The 18,341-nt window shown below is 38.9% G+C and overlaps 1 protein-coding gene across 14 annotated transcripts in view; it reads right to left on the minus strand.

The window, feature by feature from the left end:
* The window catches only part of PBRM1 (polybromo 1), a 51,555-nt gene that overhangs the window by 12,447 nt on the left and 20,767 nt on the right, over positions 1 to 18,341 (minus strand). For 10 of the 14 annotated variants that reach the window (XM_062500819.1, XM_062500818.1, XM_062500812.1 and 7 more), the window contains 14 exons: positions 17,657 to 17,798; positions 17,087 to 17,184; positions 14,149 to 14,425; positions 13,233 to 13,338; positions 11,438 to 12,080; positions 10,295 to 10,506; positions 9,322 to 9,507; positions 8,336 to 8,493; positions 7,528 to 7,794; positions 6,008 to 6,153; positions 5,559 to 5,716; positions 4,717 to 4,900; positions 3,326 to 3,536; positions 752 to 953 (listed from right to left, as the gene is read on the minus strand). In XM_062500819.1, the coding sequence (XP_062356803.1) occupies positions 752 to 953; positions 3,326 to 3,536; positions 4,717 to 4,900; positions 5,559 to 5,716; positions 6,008 to 6,153; positions 7,528 to 7,794; positions 8,336 to 8,493; positions 9,322 to 9,507; positions 10,295 to 10,506; positions 11,438 to 12,080; positions 13,233 to 13,338; positions 14,149 to 14,425; positions 17,087 to 17,184; positions 17,657 to 17,798 (2,990 nt within the window). Of the gene's footprint in view, positions 1 to 751; positions 954 to 3,325; positions 3,537 to 4,716; positions 4,901 to 5,558; positions 5,717 to 6,007; positions 6,154 to 7,527; positions 7,795 to 8,335; positions 8,494 to 9,312; positions 9,508 to 10,294; positions 10,507 to 11,437; positions 12,081 to 13,232; positions 13,339 to 14,148; positions 14,426 to 17,086; positions 17,185 to 17,656; positions 17,799 to 18,341 lie in introns of all 14 variants that reach the window. The other 4 variants (XM_062500813.1, XM_062500821.1, XM_062500815.1 and 1 more) reach the window with 2 other exon arrangements.

Raw genomic sequence — 18,341 nt, forward strand, 5'->3', positions numbered from 1 at the left:
AGGGCTGGCTGTTAAAGATCAGTTGTATTTTATTTTAATCGAATACAAGTTAAAACACAGTGACTATTTATCAGAAGGAATGGAAGGAAAGGAGGGAGGGAAGAAAAGGAAGAAGGCAAAGAAAGGAAAGGAGGGAAAGGGACTGAGGAAAAGAAGGGAAGAAAGGGACAAAAGATAGATCTAAAGTATCTCATGATTATGAAATATTCCTAGGCTTTCTTCAGGTTATGAAATCTCTCGACAAAATCAGTTACAAGAATTGATTAATACTGCACTGGACAATGCGTCATATTTACAGTACAGTCCAAAGCCTCTTAGGACTCTATAAATACTGTTAATAATGAACTTTTCCCCACTCTCCTGTAAGCCTTTCTTATCTGTTGCTACAGCTCTCAAGAGCTTCTTGTACCCCTCAATCCTTCTTTAAGGAAACCTTGGCAAAATATTTTTCCAACTGACTTCTAGCTCAGGAGATCCATACCCCTTTACTTCTAATTTGTCCCCATTTTCTTGGTCTTTGTTAATTTGGTTATTTGTGGCAAAGACATTTAAATTATCAGTTGTGCTCTATGTAACTGAAACATGCACTTTGCTCCTCTTCAGTCATCTCTCAATATGAAGTTCTTTTCAAGGTAGATCCAGAACACAAACATAAATATTTTCTTTTATTAAACCTGTCATCTCAACAACAGAAAGTTTGAGAAACAAAAAAAAAGGCAGAAAAGAGTTCAGCATCTCAGTTTTTAATTACCTTCATATTCTGCTTTCTTTGTTGCTTCCAAGTTTCTCCATTCAGTTCCTACAAGTCTGCTGAGCTCTCCAAAGGAGTAGTCAGGATGCTGAGCTTTAATCACAGCTCTCATCTCGCTGCTAAACAAGATGTACCCACTCATGTTGATCTTCCTTTTTGATCCCTCCTTCTTGGTGTTGCCCTTAACAGACTTGGGAGTGGACTGTGAGAAAAAGCAGTTATGACCACAAGTGTACAAAAGAGAAGGCCAGAAAAGAACAAAAGGAATTGTGTCATGTCACAGACTCCATCCACTGAGCTGTTCAGAGATGTTGCCAACACAAGCTGAGTAAAATATTTTATTTGCCATTGCACATTTTAGGAAAATGCTTCCCCACTTCCTCCTTGGCCTTTGCAATCCCTACTCTCCCTCATTCCTTCTAAATGTTATTTTGCCTGCCAGACCTTCCTTTCTCTCTAGTGTTCACTTCTCATTACATAAGTAGCCATTTCTCCCTGAAAAACCAAAGCCCAGTTTTGTTGATCACTGTTTACCTGCATCACAGGTTCACATCATGTTCTTCTGTTTATCAGTAACAAAAACTCTGCTCCTTTGCTTTTCCTAATACGCCCCTGTTGAGAGCTCCTTGGTATTTTCAGCCGCCAAAAAATTAACCTATTCTGACATCTCTATATTGAGATACAGCAGCTGAAGCCTCTTTTTGAAGGTCCTTCTATCTATATTTGTCACAGGAAACCCTAATTCATCCATACTCTGACCAATAAGACCTATAAATGTATCATCACATCAAAACCCTCTGAAAGCCCTTCTCATACCCCAAACATTACAAATCTGTCACATCTTGAAAGTGCCATTGTTTCCAAGTACCTGGTGGAGGCAAGATAGGAAACAAAAATATATTCAGTTGTTTCCTTCCTCTCCTGAAATGCTGGCCATGTTACTGACTCTCTCCACCTGCTGCTTTGACCCCATAGCTCAACACTCTCCTCTCAGCTAAAAATGTTTTAGTAATACCAAGATACTTAAAAAGTCTTGCTTAACAATTAAGCAAGATTAACTGAGGCCCATTTAAATGTGATTCTAAACTTCACTGTACTAAATTGCAATCCATCCTTGAAGTTTTCATTATGAAGCCAAAGACAAAAGACAACTCCACACAGGATTTGGGATGATACAATTCCACCCTGGCTTCTTGGGCAAGCCCACACTGGCAGATGAAGAGTTCTCAAACCAACAAGAGGGAAATCTAATCACGTTTTTGGCCTCTGATACCTCTGCAAACTGACAGCTACAAGTTCACCAGCTATTTTAGCCTATATAGCTCTTGCAACAGTTTTGATAGCACTAATCTAAAGTAAAAGCCTCCCCACCAGTTTGGAAGGGCAAACAGGACTTGTAGAAACCATAAGAATTCCAAATTTGGTTCTTGCATTCTCTGTTCTTTTCCATCTGCCACACATTTTTAAATGAACAGTCATTTCCACTGGAGCCAGACAACTGCATATTTACTTTCAGATTTGTTAAAAGAAGAAATCAGCCAGGACCCCCTTTTATGCCTTTTCTCAGCCATATTGCTGAAGCAAAGAATGAGCTGCACATCTTTTTATTTTAAGTACTTTGTACTTGATTCACAGCAAACTGCAGCAGGAAAGCATCACCCACCTATCTGCCAAGCCCCACAATACCAATATTCACCTGTCCTGTCTCCTCTTAGGTGTTATAAGAACTTTTGTTGGCAGAAGAAAAAAAATTAAAAGTTCTGGGGTTTAATAGTTGTTAGATAAAATTCCACTTCTATTGGAATACTCTCCAAGAATTTTCAAGCTGCTTGTAAAATCCAGCATGTTAAACAAGAGCAGTGAACAGCTTTGCAAGGGAAAATGCATTTGGTGGTTGCCCACACAGCAAAACATCACACTCAAACTAGGCAAAAGATTTCAACTTCAGCAACTCTTTCACAACATCCAAAGACATTTCTACCCTGGGGTGACATCCTTTCAATGCCATGCAGCAGAAATCCATATTGCTGGTCACAAAAGTGTCTGAAACTCCCTCCTGGTCCCAGTAAATCATTCCCATTGCCTCTTTAAGGCTGGCAATAGCTTGGATGTGGGAGTGTGATAACACAGATAACGGGTTTAATCCAGTTGCAAACAAACCTTTTTCATTAGTTGGATTTCCAGCTAAAGCAGTTCCTCACTCTGCTTCCACGCTCAGTTACACAAATTCCAGGCTCATGTAAGAAAATTTGTGTTTTAACTTTAAAGACCTGATACTTCTGAACAAGTGTCACAGAAAACCTTACTATCAGAAACAACACTAATACATAAAAAATGTACCCTGAGTTTTCCTCAGCTGAATGATTTCCTTTAAAAATATTTTAATGGAATGAAACACTATCACCTTGATATCATATCGGACATGCCAAAATTGTTTTGCCATTTACTCCACACACTTGTAAACTTCAGCATAAATGCTTTGTTTGTATAAGATAAAATGTTATTTTCTTCATTTGGATTCGGAAAAGAATGTGGGATATAAAGGTTTAAGGGTTCCTGAAGGAAAGTCCTTACCTGTGGTGGAGTATAAGGCATTATATCCAAATCACTGGCCAAGGGGGCCTGAAGCTGAGGCATAGAAGGTGTTTCAGTCATATCACCTTCCTCTTCTCCCATCTCTTCCATGTCCTCATCACCTCCTTCCAACTCAGCAAATTTTGCTTCCAGCTGCTGAATCTTCTTTTCCAGTAGAGGAGATGGCTCTTTCTGAGGAACTATGGGTTTTCTGGAAAATGGACAAGGAAGACAAAAAGCAGATGAGAACAGACTCATACCTTACAGGGGAAAGAACTTGTTTTTGAAGAGAAAATCAACTTTTCTCAATTTCTGACTGAACAATATAGAAACAATGGTGACTTCTGATGTGTTCTCTTTCAGAACGCTGAGCAGAAGTAATTTTGGGTCTATGGCCAGTGTTTAATTTCAGTCACTTGTTAGAAGGATTTTTTTATGAGTTAGAAGGGGATTTCAATACAAGTACTTAATTTCTACAATAGAAGGCAGTCAACACTAAACGTTCCTTAGATTTCACATTTTACTTAAGTTAGAACTTAGTATTTTTATTTTATTAATATGAATGTTCACTGAAAGATTTTCCTCATTCATCATGAAGACTTAAGTATTTTCATAATATCCAAGAGAATGTACAAATCTGATAAAATGAATGGCATTTCTTGAAGTCAGACGAAGAAAAAGAAAACATCCATTGGTATTAAGACCATAAAAAGAATGATGCTATCTGGATATCCTCCCAAGAGAGTAGTTATCTGAAATTACTCCTCTGATTTCTGTGGAAGTCCTGGTCAGGCTGGGATGGGGTTAATTCCCTGCACAGCAGCTGAGAGGATTGTGTTTTGGATCTGTGAGACAACAGTGTGGATAACACACTCTGCTGTAATTAGTGCTGAACAGCTCAGCATCAAGGCCTTTCCTTCTTCCCACTGTGTGCCCTAGCAGGCTGGGGCTGATTTGGGAGGGGAAACAACCAGGACAGCTAAGCCAAACCACCCAAGGGGATATTCCATACTCTGACACCATGCTCAGCCATAAAATATGGGGACAAGGAGAGGACAGGGTACATTCAGGGTTATGGCATTTGTCTTTCCCAGCAACCATTCCATGTGCCAAGGCCCTGCTTTCCAGGAAACAGCTAAACATTTGCCTGCTGATGTAAAGTAGGGAAGTAATTGCTTATCATGCTCTGTTTGTGCATGTAGCCTTGCTCCATTTTTCCAACTGTTTTAACTCCTGTTTTGAGCCAGAAGTTTTTCTCCTTCTACCTTTCGGATTCTCTCTCCTATTCCAGTGTGGGGCAGTGACCAAGAGGCTGACAGGGGTTTAGCTGCTAGCCCACCACAATCCAGAAGAGCACTCAGGTGACCCCCTCATTCCCCTCACATTTTTACCTAAAATAGTATATTTCATCATCTACAACTTTCGCAGACAGTGAAAACCTCTTCAATCCCTTGAATTTCTTCATTTGTTTGTCGCTTTCGTTGTAGCGGCTCTCACAAAGAAAAACATCATTTTCAGAGATTTCTGTTGGTCTGCAGGAGAGGAAGTCTTTGAATGACAGAACGACACACTTTCCTGCAGAAATGAAAGAGCTGGGTAAGAAGGCAGCCCACACTTGCAGATATTTTTCTGAAGTGTGGAAAGTCCATTTTTTTGCCTGTCTCGTAAGTCTGGAAGATTCCTGGCATTTGGCACAACTACAGAGAATGCATCAATTGATATTCCAATCAAACAGTGCTATTCACAAGAAACCTACAGCAACTTAATGCAGCTTTCAGATTTTTTTTAAGAACTAGAGAATCCACAAATCATGAGCCCTCACGATCACTGTCAGTTATTATATTTATCACAGCACTGTAATTCCAAAACAAAGTACACAGCCATCATCTTCTGCAACAAATCAAATTTCAAACTCCTACTCCTTTCAACTTTCCAGGTAATATGTACTGGAGTAATTACATTAATATGCAAGAATAATGGAGTTTTCTGTTCTCTGGCTGCAAACAATGTTCACTTTCATATCACACATGTAATTACCTCATTGTAAGAAAGCTTCTTTACAGCAAATTGTCACCACAAATCCCACAGGCAGGAATGGATATTAGAAACTGAATAATATCTCCTCCCTCCCCCAATGAAAAATACTTGGAATGAAGCCTACACATAGCCTTCAATCACTTCAGATTGTGTAGGGAAAGAAAATGTCCATCAGAACAAAACTGTTAATAATTACCCAAAATGCAAGTCATGGGACAGGTCTCCTCCAAGTTACTCAAAAACACCTCCTTCTTGTAGAACATTTTCGTTGGCTCATGCTCAGTTTCTTCAGGGTGTATAAAGATTGGACCAAAGAAATACGCAGCTCCATCTCGTACCCACATCTTCTCAATTCTGCAAAGAAACCAAACCAGCAACATAAATGAAAGGCCTTTTTCTCCCAAATGAGGCAGTAGGGTGTTCAGAAAGACCATCAGTGGAAAATGAATACACAACAGCCAATTCCAACTGTACAACTGGACCAGGTTTTTACTAGGCAGCTAAAATTCCACCTCAGTCTATCAAGACCTTGTAACACTTCATTCATATTTTTCCTATCTTCTTTTATACCTTTTTGCAACCAGCCCCTCTTTCATCCAAGTTATTTTTACAGCTGCAAACTGCAAACCAAGAAGCTGTCCCTACCTTCCTACACGAGGCCGCACCAGCCCGTGTGATTTTATGAAGACACAGTCCCCAACCTTCAGCCACATGTCATTGTAGCAGAGCTGTTCAAAGTAATGGCAACCAGGTTCCCCATTGGACATTTCTACTGGAACATCTTCTTTGTCCTGCAGAAGAAGAAGGATTTAGAAACTTGAAGAAGGAGGAAAACCAAGCACAGAAATAAAGATACGCCAAGTACAAGTAGAAGGCTTTGTTCTATCCTTATGTTAACAATTAGGTGTAAGCACTAAGTAGAGAAGTGTGTGCAAAAGTTTCCTGAATGAAAACTGCAAAGCCAAAGATACCCTCCATGTCTGTCACAAGCTTTCCTATTTCACAAAGCTCTGATTTTGCCACAATGTTAATTTACAGGTCCCTTTTTGTTCAAGTGTTTCAAAGTAAACTGGCCAAGCCAAGCCTTGTTAGCTTTGATGGTTTAAAGCCCAGTAATGTGCTTAGGAAGCAAGAACTGAATATCTGGCCAAGCTAAGAGACACAAAAATATAATGATTCAACTCTCTTATACAATAATATGAACACTCCATGTATTGCTTACAAATTCATACTACCTGCCCCATTTAATTTCTTACTTTTTAGTAAAAACTCAAATTGTGCCTCATTTAAAACTTTCAGCCTGGGATTCCAGAAAGCCAAGGAAGCACAGGCAGTCTCACCAAGGCATGGAAGGAAAAGATCTTGTGAGTTTTAGTTCTCTCAGTACAATTAATTCTATATTTTGTCATGATGTGAATAAATACACTAATACAGACTAGGTCTGACAAAAGCTGACAATGGGTGTGCTGGGTACTGTGTTCTCAGGTTCTGTTAGAAAATGCAAAGTGGATTTTTCACTTTTTTAAAAGTAATTTATGACATTTTTATGAGTATTTTATTTTTTCATGGCTCTAAATTTATTTCAGACAGAGCTAATTAAATTTGGCTGATTTTCATACATTTACCTAAAGTGATTTTTCTTACTCCAGGTCCAATAAATGAATCATTTTATCCATTATGCTGGACAGAAATATTCTTAAGCATTTTGACAATAACCTACTCAGTTATCAATCACAAACAGGCCACAAACAATAGAATATTATGTATTACTTACTGCTGCCTAGCTACTGACTGTTTTACTGAAATGCTACACAACAAAGCATTTCAGCACTGCCATGATCTAAAATTAGACTTCTAGTTCTACTGGTTCTTTAGGCTTAGGTCAGGCTTTACACCAAAAGTGTAATTTTCTGCAGTGGTGAAAAACACAACCAATCCCATCACAAGAAAGAGGCTTGTAACAAACACTTACACAGCTTATTATTTTGTTATGCCTATTTAATTTTGTTTGTGTTAGTTTACAAATGTCTGTAATATAAGTAATAACAGAAATATTATATCCATTTATGTTTCATTGTGTCTGGATGTGGTGAAACTGAAGCCACGAGGGCTAATACCTTGTCATTCTCTATCTGTCAAATGTAACCAACGTTCCCCTTGCATACCTTTTCAAGATGAAGGATACTTTCTCCCACCTTACTGTCCTCCAGTGTTTCACTGTGCTTTTCCTCATCTATTTTGTCTGTATTGGCAAACACAGAAGCAACTCTGACCACAGGCAGGGGCACATCTCGTGGGACAAATCTGACAGAGCTCACAGGCATAGTCCACAGTTTAATCTTTTTAAAAGACTTTGTCTTTGCAGAATAGCGCGACTCGCACACATAGACATCCTCATCTCTGAAGTTTTCAGGGCACAATTTAAAATATTCCTGCAGATTGAAGGAAAAATATTAAATATTTCAGCACTGCACAGACACACAGTGAACTCCCTCTCATGGTTTCAGTTTTTTCTATGCTTCTGTCAAAAGCCTTTTTGCTGAGCTCTCTTCTTCCAGTTTGACGTCCAAGTTTTACTGAGTATAACAAAAACCAAGAAACCCCACCCTTGGAGAAGGAGCTAATTCAGTACAAGTTGACATTTGAGAAGAGTTAGGTTTTATTCATTTATCAATCCAGTGCATTAACACAGCCTGAAAACACCTTCACAAGATTTCTGAGCTTTGATTTTTGGAAAAAGGACATACTCACCAACCCAGGGATGACCATAAACACAAAAGAACCAGCACAGGGAAACTCCACTACCTGGGTCAACCACAGAGCTCAGGAAACAAAGGAACATCCAAACAGCCCACAGAAGCAAGTCCTACTTTATTTAGGTATTAGTGAAATGTCTTTATGTTAGAGTTCCTACAGCTCTACAGGAAATAGCAGAAAGCATTACTTGTTTTATAATTTAGAAGAGTCTCTCACCTTGACAAACATGACCACACATTTGCCTAAAATTTTGCTAACAGGAACTTTATTGTAATAATCACTTTTAAAAACTTCTTTCTCCAGGAATTTTCGTGTTGCAAGATGAAAAGTTTCATTTGGTCGATAAAACCAGCAGCCATAGAGCCATTTTTCTCCTTTAAAATAGAAAACAACAAAAAGAGAAGGGAGATACAAAAAAAAAGTAAAATTATATTCTTTAGTGCATGAGCCAAGTAGAACAATTAGTAATTGACTGATTAATCAAACAGCCATGCAGTCATTTATACTAAGAGCAATCTGCTTTTAAACAGGGCAATAGTCATCTTTTCAGAAAAGAAAAACAAGTATCTTAAAAAGCCTGCCAATTGTTATTTTTCCAGTAACACCAGACTCAGCAAAATAAAGGAGAAATTTGTTCTTATTTACAGATCTTGACTTTCAGGCCTTTAAATGGCTTTGAAGTCCACACAACAATCACCTGATTATTTAAAGAATCTCAGGTAACTGTTTCTAAGTTTTTAAAGAACTATTTCTTTCACTTGATGCTGTGACAAATTACACGATGACAAACTCAAGCTGATAACAATAATTTATAAAGCAGTTACAAATATGTAACATTTTTCTAAATCAAAGGAAACTTGTGCCCATCTTTGCTTCAGATTTCTCAGCACAGAAAAACAGTGTTCTTCTGCACCTAAATTACAGAGAGTCCATCCCACTCAGAATTCCATCCCTGGCAAGGCTTACAATTTTATGGTAGGCAGAAATGAAAAAAGCTCAAAAAAGCTCATGCTGTCCCAAGAATTTTCTATTTGTAACATCCTTCAGAAAAAAAATAACTCAGAAACAACAACAAAAAATACTCCCCGATTCAACCAGTTCTGCATATAAAATAAGTTAACATCTAAAAATCAAACTGGAAGCTGAAAATATTATTATTAATGTTTCAGCCTAGTGTTTTCCTGCAGTAAGGCCATCCTTACCAGCTGAATCTTCCCACAGCCTCTCAATGCAGACGATGTGAGGCTGCAAGTTGGCCTCTGCAGGCTCCACGTACACATAATCCCCCACATGGTACATGCTGTTCTTGAAGCTGCAGTCCTGGCTGTAGGTCCTATGCAAACTTGACAGCCCAGCTGATCCAGAGGAATCTTCACTCTTTTCAGCTTCTTGTTTCAAGAAGGGAAAAACAGATGTTAGTAATGTCACGTTTCTATATTAGCCAAGGTTCTTGATGTCAGTGCCTCACTTTGAGGCTGGAGTAACCAGGCTTTACTGCTGCTGACAGCTATGAGGGAAGATGAACCATGTTAGAAACATGATTCAAAGACAAAATTGCCAACAGCTCTCCTGTCCATGGAAAGGTGCAATTGGAGAGCATATTTATTCCTTTAAACATGGTGCACAATGGAGCATGGACAGAAAGAGCCAGGACTGTGAAATAAAGGACATTCAGGGTATGCTTCATGCCCTGCTAAACAGTACAAGCCCACTCCTCTTCACATCCACAGTAGCCAAAACACAAAAGGCTTATCAAACCTCAGTTCTTTAGCAGTGCTAATGTGTGATCACAGACACCACTGGTATTTGTCAAAATGAAAATTACTAAAATGTCAATGGGAATACTCACTGTTAAGTTTATTATCAGAAGAAAGCTAAAGTAAAAAGCTATTGTTTTCTTTTTTAATATATTTGAAATAATACTGGTACCTCAATGTAATCTGAATAAAGAGGTCACATAGGGTTAATATCTACCTACATCTCTTTCTTAAAAGCCCTTTGGCCTGGCTGATAAAGAACAAAATAAAATAAATCTCTCATAACTTGAAAATAAAAGACTGGGGGACAAGCAGACTACTGTGGTCCTTTCAGTAGGCAAAGCTGCAGCAACACATTATATGTGTGGGTACGTTTTTCATTTGGTACATTCAGAATTAATGAAACAGAATTAGCTACCTCTCTTCTCCTCCTCCCTTTTGAGCTTATCTTCCTCTATTTCTTTGGGCAGCTTTTCCTTCTTTTCCTTCTCTACATCATTGTGAAGATGCTTGGTGGTGTAGCTGAGAGCAGGTGACAGCAGAATCTCTCCATTTTTACACAGTTCATCTCGAATTTTAATGAAGAACTGCTGAAGTTCCACTGCATCCTCATAGATCTCTGAATCAGTCCTATACAAAGACATGAGCAACAGGGAAAAAACACATTTTGTGCAGGGTTAAACAGGAGTCTAAACACACCCATCAATCACCACTCTTTGTGATCAACTGAAAGCTTCACTCTGCCAACAGATTTCTGTGCTTACTCAGAAACAGCAGCAGAGACTGACCTGAAGCCATGAAGCATTAAGTGATGCTTCACCTGTTAGTTCACTGTCAATCTGCATTATAGTTTACCCAAAACAATATTTTTGTATACACAAGTCCTGTAATGGCAGGAAAATCAAAGGTAACTAGTTAAGACAAGGCTACATGTCACTGGACCTCTATAATCTGTTAACTTCTGAAAAACTTGAGTAATAACTATTACAAAGTAGTACAAACTACTACAAATTACTATTACAAACTAGTACAAAGTACTATTAACAAAAGTGACTTATTTTAATTATCCATACTCCTCTTAGATGTTTTAAGATAATTTTTTACCTCCTCTCTTCACAGTCAAGCTCTCACCTGCACATTCCCAAAAAGGCTACTGAATTCAAGCAAAACACTACTAGAAGTTGCAATAGTTTTTGCTGTTCATGGTTTTTGTAGGGTGTTACCATAACTGACCCAAGTGTGATTGCTCCAAAAGAGTAATTCACTATTTGAAAAGTTAGAGAACAGCTCTCTTCACTTTTATAATTTGAAAGTTAGCAGGAACCTGTTTGTCATAAGGTGCTCACTTGGAAGACTACTGTAAAAACGATCTCTTAGCAGAAAACTAACTTCTTCCTTGTTTTCAAATCAAACATTCCACTGAAGACCTGATAGAGCTTTTGAGACTTAAGTTTTTCCCAACGTCCGTATCAAGGAAAGCAACACCTTAAATTTCAGCCTTTGTTGAACATTAAATGCAAAGCTCATGATAAAGATACCTGAAAAATAAGAGTTTGCCCACCTGTTCATTCTCCGTGCCCTCTCCAGTACCTCAAACATGTTCTCCTGGAACAAATCTAATCTCCTATAGCGATTATTTTCAACATTTTTTCGGATAATATCAAAAGTCAGAGGAGGTTTATTTGGGAAGTTGGGATCAACAGCTGGAATCTCAGCTAAGGAGTCGCTGTAGCATCTGCCCTCATCATCCTGGTGGCTCATAACAGATACAAAGAGGTTATGGATAAGCTCCTGAATCAGCAAAGTGACATTGGGTACATGAGAATCCTCATCTCCTTCTATTTCCCTCCGAGTTTCAAGCAAAACTTTGTGGAGGACCAGGGCGTCTTTATAAATCAAAGACTCCGGCTCGTTGTAGGTACAGGCGTTGTTGAACATCATGACAAAGTCCTCCACCATGGAGTCGATGTCCTGGTATTTATTTGCCATCATGTGGCTCCTGATCTTCTCCATGTCCACGGGCTTTTTGATGGTGACGTAGTAGTCGGGGAGCTCGGAGCGGGAGGGCAGCCGCAGGAAGATGGCGCTCAGCCGCCGCCCGCGCTTGTCCGTGTAGTTCTTCACGGCCTCATACACCTCGTTCAGCTTCTGCTGCATTGGAGTCATGTACTTGGACTTCTTGGGAGAAATGCCACTTTTCCTACCTAACACGACAAGAACAGAAAGGAAGTTAAAATGACGAAGCTGAGAACGTGTACGTTTCTTTATCCATCTCCAGTTTCCACTGGAGAACTGTTGATGGATGAACCACTTCGTGGTATGAGCAGAAGTCTCACAGCATGGGGCCCATTCCAGGCTGCAGCTTCCTTTATTTTTCATAACTCTAAGAAATTTTTTAAACGTTCTTTTATGTTAGGCTTCAGCATCTTTCCCTACCTAATATCATTAATAAACTCCTCTAAACTCATTTTGGTCTTATAGCTCTCCATGGATTTGTCTCCATAGCTATTAAAAATCCTGTCATCACAGGGATTTTACTATCACTAAAATTAAGCATTCAAAATATTATCAGATTACTTTATGACGTGTTTGTGCCAAATTAGAAAGGATTATTACAAGTAAAATGTAAATTAAGGCCTCCCATGCTATTACCAAGGTGGCTTTTTGATTAACACAGGTTCTCCGTTACTGCACTGCACAGACCCTGCCTGAGAGTTCTCTACACCTGTACTTTACCTTGGAGCTGCACATTTAATTTGCAAGAGGACTGTCAGCAGTTATTTTCTTTAAGGTTTTAGTGCAATTTGATCTGTCTCAGTTTGCTCAGTTCTGAACATAGACTATGAGAACATAAGATTTGAGTAGTAGCAAGTTTGTAAGGGCAACAGCTCAAGGAACAGATGTGGCAAACTTCCCTTCCCTGTTTTTCACAGCTTTCAATAATCTGCAAAACTAAGTTCACGGGTTTTTTTATCATTCTGTAGAAATCCCAGACATTTAACCAGTGGAATTAAAAGATTTGCTCAATTTGAGAGGCCCCTTGCTTGACTGAGCACATAATGCACCATCTAACATTTGGATAACACTATATGACTAAATCTCACTCATTTCACCCATTCCCAAGTCTTTTTTCTTCACTTTAAGTTACTTTTCTTAGAAAACACTCTATGTGCAGCAACTTAATTCTATTGTATAATACAGACATGCCATTGCCATCAAGATTTTGAAAATATAATTCTACATTCCTTGTCAGTGTTAACAACCATGCAGAACATGTCTATTAGAAAAGGAAGATCTGTTTATCCTTATTTGTTGTAAGCCCTGAAATGAGACAAAGCAATGCACAAGGTTCTTACTTAGCTTTAGTTTAGGGGATGCAACATCATCATCTTCAGCCAAGGGTCCCAGCTCTTTCCTTTTTTCTTTAAGGATCTTTTCCAGCATATGGGCATCATTGTACACCTATTCATCAGCAAAATAATCAAAAGCCAACCAAAAACAAAGTTTATTGTTTTTAGACTAGTTTAGAACTAGCTCCTAAGAAATGCTTAATTAGTTTGGAAAAGCTGAGAGCAAAAACAGTATTTTATTAAAGGTGCAAACATTTGAGAAATAAGCTTTTCTTTTTACTGACTTGCACAGGTAAGCATAACTGATGACACCATCTAAAAGAGGGAGCTAGAAACGTTGAAGAAATTATCCAATTAAGCTGCATTTCTATTTCGAAGACTACAAAATGACAGCAGGCAGCTGTGTTATCAACTTCCTCATCAAACCCTTCTGCTGAGCAATGAAAGTTCCCTTGAACCACTGTGATTCCATCAAGGTACAAAGGACTAGAACAGCCCTGGGGTCTTCAAACCCAATCCTGGTGACAAAGTCCTGTGCAGTAGCTGATCAAGCTCCTTATCAGAAACAGATGGAGGCTTCTTACCACCACCCTGTTTCACATCATTCTTGCTGCCTGAGAAACATCACAACATAGGCACACCCAACAAAACACTTGTAAATGAAAACCACATTCCTTTCAGACTCATTTTGCTGAGCTAAACAAGTCAGGTCTTCTAGTCTGATCTCCCACACTCTCCACTTCAATGAAAATGAAGCTGTTCTCCTTCTAAGACCTTTCTCAGAGGTTCTGAGAATTTCCACTTTAGTTCAGTGAAGAATTGCAATAAATAATACGAGTAATAGTCAAAGTTAAACCATCCTAACAGCAGTTTATGCCTGCAAAGCAGCAGAGAGAAGCTGGCTGCTGACCCCAGTGAGTACCTGGGAGCCTTCCTCGTTGTAATGCCTGGCGTTCCGGAACATGAGCTTCATGTCCTCAATCATGGCCTCCTCCGCCGTGTACTTGTCATTGCGGATGTTGTGCTCTATCATCTTCAAGTCCATTGGCTCCAGGATGATTTTGTAGTAGTCTGGGTAGTCCTTTTTGGATGGCTTAACCATGAACAGATCACAGAGCCGCCTGCCCGTGCCGGGCTCTCGAGCTTCCAGAACAGCGTTGTACAAGATCTTCATCCGCTGCTTTCGTATGTTCTTTTTACTGTCACGTTAAGAACACAAAAGAAAATAATAAATCTCAGGGGTTCTTATCCCCACTTCCAACACTAATATCAAAAGGATATTATCCTCAACCACGAAGAAGCAACCAGGACCACCTAAACATACAAAAGAAGTTCAACGTTAAGACAGTGCACCAGAATTTGCAAATGACAACAGCATCATTGCCAGGAGCCTGACACAGAAACAGGAAATTACTCTTTGAGATGACTGTTCTCTCATTGACCTTGAGTTTTGAGTTCTACAAAATAAACCAACTAACTCATTTTTCAAAGTGCAAAGGCCAAACCGTGAGCACTTTCCAGCTGCAGAGAAAACAGACCAGACAGGATCAGGCATCTGAATCCAAGAGCTTGAGATCCAGAGGGAATAGGGTAAAAACCTCCAGTTAGTACCTTCTTGATTACTTCAGAATATCAAAGACACGAGCTATTTATCTCCAAGTAATTTTGTACATTCTTCAGTATCAAGTAAGGACATCAAGGATCTAGTACAAAGAATTGCTTAAATATCTCTCAATCCAAATGAAGTCTGAAGTCAATAAAGCTCCCCAAGACTGCAAACCCAGGTAGGAAATAGTACATGCTATGCCCACAAATGTCAGTCATCCTGTGGTGTAGCTGTTATGGCTGTCTCAAGAAATGTGACAGCACAACCAAGACACAGCTTATCAGAAAACATTACATGGCTCCCTGCACACACAGTACATTGCCTATAAGCAAATCAAACAAGGGAGAAGAAAAATCATGTCAATAATGTATAGTCTCAGCTCAGACACTATGGCATTCTGCAACACACTCAACTACAAAGCACTTGTAAACAGGCTTCCAATCTGCAATCTCCTTAAGACTTTTTCAGGTAGTTACATTATATTATCTGCAAAGTCAACAACCACCACAAAAAACTACCTTCAGTTGCAGAAATGTGCAAAATATCCTCATAGAACTTACTAGAAACCCAACTGCAACACACATTTCCCATGATGTGGATCTTTTCATCACACATTTAAAATATACCTAATTCAGCAGAGTCTCATACCTCAGACACCTCTTATTCCTTGGCGAGATCAGTGAAATAACTAAAGAAAACAACAAAGAAAACTCAAAATACATGTTCTGTAGGCTGAACATTACCACTGTTGGCAAATGCTCTTTAGTTGTTCCCACTAGGAGGTGAGCACTGCCAGAACACAGACATGCTGCCAAATTCCCCATGTGAACGTGTTTCCAGGTTTTTCTCACTCATTTCCACAGACACAGGCAAAGCAAAACCAAAGCAGAAATAGCAAAAGACCTGCCAATACTCAAGATTTATGTATCAGATGCATGACATGAAAGAGGACATTCAAACAACTTTTCTTCTAGGTAACTGTTATTGCCCCAGTAGGATGAATTTTGCATGGGTTATTGGTTTCCTTTTCCAGCAATATTTTGGAATTCTTCTAATTGCTTCACTTCTGTGATCAGCAGAATTTATGTCCTTCTTTTCCTTGCTATCATTCAGCGAATGAATGGATAACAAGTATCAAACTGACAACACCAAAAGCATTTTCAGGTGCTCTTCAGGCATCACTCTGATCTCCCTTGCCTATGAACACAAGAAATCCCTTGTTCCCTTTCCTCTTTTGTTATTCTTAGATGACAGGGCCTGACAGATTTTTTCCTTTTAAGCATTTCAGTATTGTCTGGCACAAGGTGATCAAAAGCAACATGGGGTTAAAGGGACACTGATGACAATTTGACTTGCTTGATTAGGTTAGTACTTCTTTTTGAATCTGAAGATCACAAAGCTAGCATTTTTTACAATTTGTTCCTTCTTGATTACTTGGTTCTGTGGTCTGCCTTTCCTTTCCTTACACTTCTTCCCAGCATCCCTAGACTGCACCATCTCCTAAATCCAAGTTCATATTTTCTCTCTGCAGATTTTTAATGAGTGTGCATTTTTGCACTTATTCATTGTTCTTCAGGGACTTTTTGCTGATGCTCTACTCCATTCACTTCCTCCCCCCACAACTGTTGTTCCTTTGACAAAACAAGAAACAAATATCCAGGAAGCCGATGTTCATAAGCAACACCAAAGAAAGATGCTGAACTGCAATTTTACACTGGCTGTTGCTACCATTGCAAAAATATTATCTGAGCTGGAATTTATTTCAAATTACACCATAAGGCAGACTGCAGAAACTACATCTTGCTGGAGCAAAATGCATCACTAGTATTAATTACAGAACAGCTATCACTATAAAGAATACCTTCCATAAATCATCATTATAGTCAGTATAAGAGTCCCAGGCAAATCACTGGGAATTTGGTTTATGTTACAGGACCCTAAGTAATCAACCTCTTATAATCAGTTTATCTATTTGTCAGGCTAAAATAAAACAACTCTCCCCAAAAAATCCTGAAATTCACTGACAAAATCAACAAGTTCTGTGCAATTACAGAACTGATGTTCAAAACTGCCAACTAATAGACCAAAACAGGGAAATATTAGCAAATAGTTTTGAATGAATTAGAACCAACACTTAATGATGTTTCAGAATTACAAAGCCTTACACAAATGCTAAAAACCATGGTTTAATACTCTCCTTAACAAAGACAGATGCAGCAATGTTATGGGCTGCAGGGACTACAGAAGCAGATACCTTTTCCTTTTTGAGCTTCCAGTATCAGATGTAGCAGAAGAAATCATGCTGTCCCCATCCTCAATGTCATCTCTCCTAGCAAGCTCCTTCTTCTTCGCCTGAAAAAAGAACAAATCCCTGAAGCCAAACTCACTACTGCACACTTCCAGAGCAGAATTAAAGAGCAGTATAGTTCTTTATAACTGACAGAACAACTTCTGAGGAACCAATTTGAAAACAATGCCATTTCAGACCACAGAACTTAGCTGGAACACTTAATGAAATCTGAAAGGTTTTAGCCTTATTCCATTACATGCAAACTCTAAAAACACCCTACATCATCAATTTTCCCACAATTTAATTAGGTTAGGAGTCACAGTAAGGAATAAAGTGACCAAAAGAAATCACAGAAGGCAGCAGGTGTGCTGAGGAAAAATCACTTCGTGATGTTCTCCATTCCCATACTTCCCCTAAGAAAGAAAATACTTCTGCAAATACAGATTTAGCTAAAAATCATATTGGAAAAATATCCATTAGGGAAATCAATTTACATGTGAAGTTAGATCCTTCTGCTTGTTCTCCTCTACATACCTGCATAACCTGCTGCATTTTCAGCACTCTTTTATAGATGGCAGAATTGGGGACATTGTAGCGCTTGGCATTTTCAAACATCAAATTCAGATCAGCCTCCAACTGATCTAAAGTTTCATACTCATGATTCTTCAGCTTGGTTCTGCAAAACAGAAATACCAGTCAGCTATTTCACTAGTTAATATCCTCATTTTCATGATAAATCAATAGTCAAAGAGCTCTAACTACAGAAGTGGGATTTACTTTTTGATTCCCTGGTAACATCTTCCACTTGTAACTATATGAGGGAAACATAGCTCCTCAAAGGATGGTTTCAGTAATTTTGGAAGCTGTGGAGACTGAACTGTGTGACTGTTTTGATACTCAGGTGAGATGTTACAGGTGAGGCAGCAGCACAGCCTGAGCTCTGACCTCAGGCCAGGCCAGCTCTGCACAGCCCCAAAAGCTGCCTTCCCTCCATCAACTCCACTCATCTTCAGTGAGAGCCAAAAGCTCCCAGCACCTCTTATGTTAAACCCTCCAACTTGTGCCTTCTCTTATAAAAACACCTGGTTATCAATTAGTGATATGTGCAAAGTGCACTTCAGGTGAAAATAGTTACAAGAGGAGTAACAACAACAAAAAAGTCATTTTTCATACGCTAAACACATGAATCAACATGAGAAAGCTTAATGTGTTTTCTTGC

The sequence above is a fragment of the Cinclus cinclus genome, chromosome 12 (assembly GCF_963662255.1).
Source record: "Cinclus cinclus chromosome 12, bCinCin1.1, whole genome shotgun sequence".
Classification (NCBI taxonomy): domain Eukaryota; kingdom Metazoa; phylum Chordata; class Aves; order Passeriformes; family Cinclidae; genus Cinclus; species Cinclus cinclus.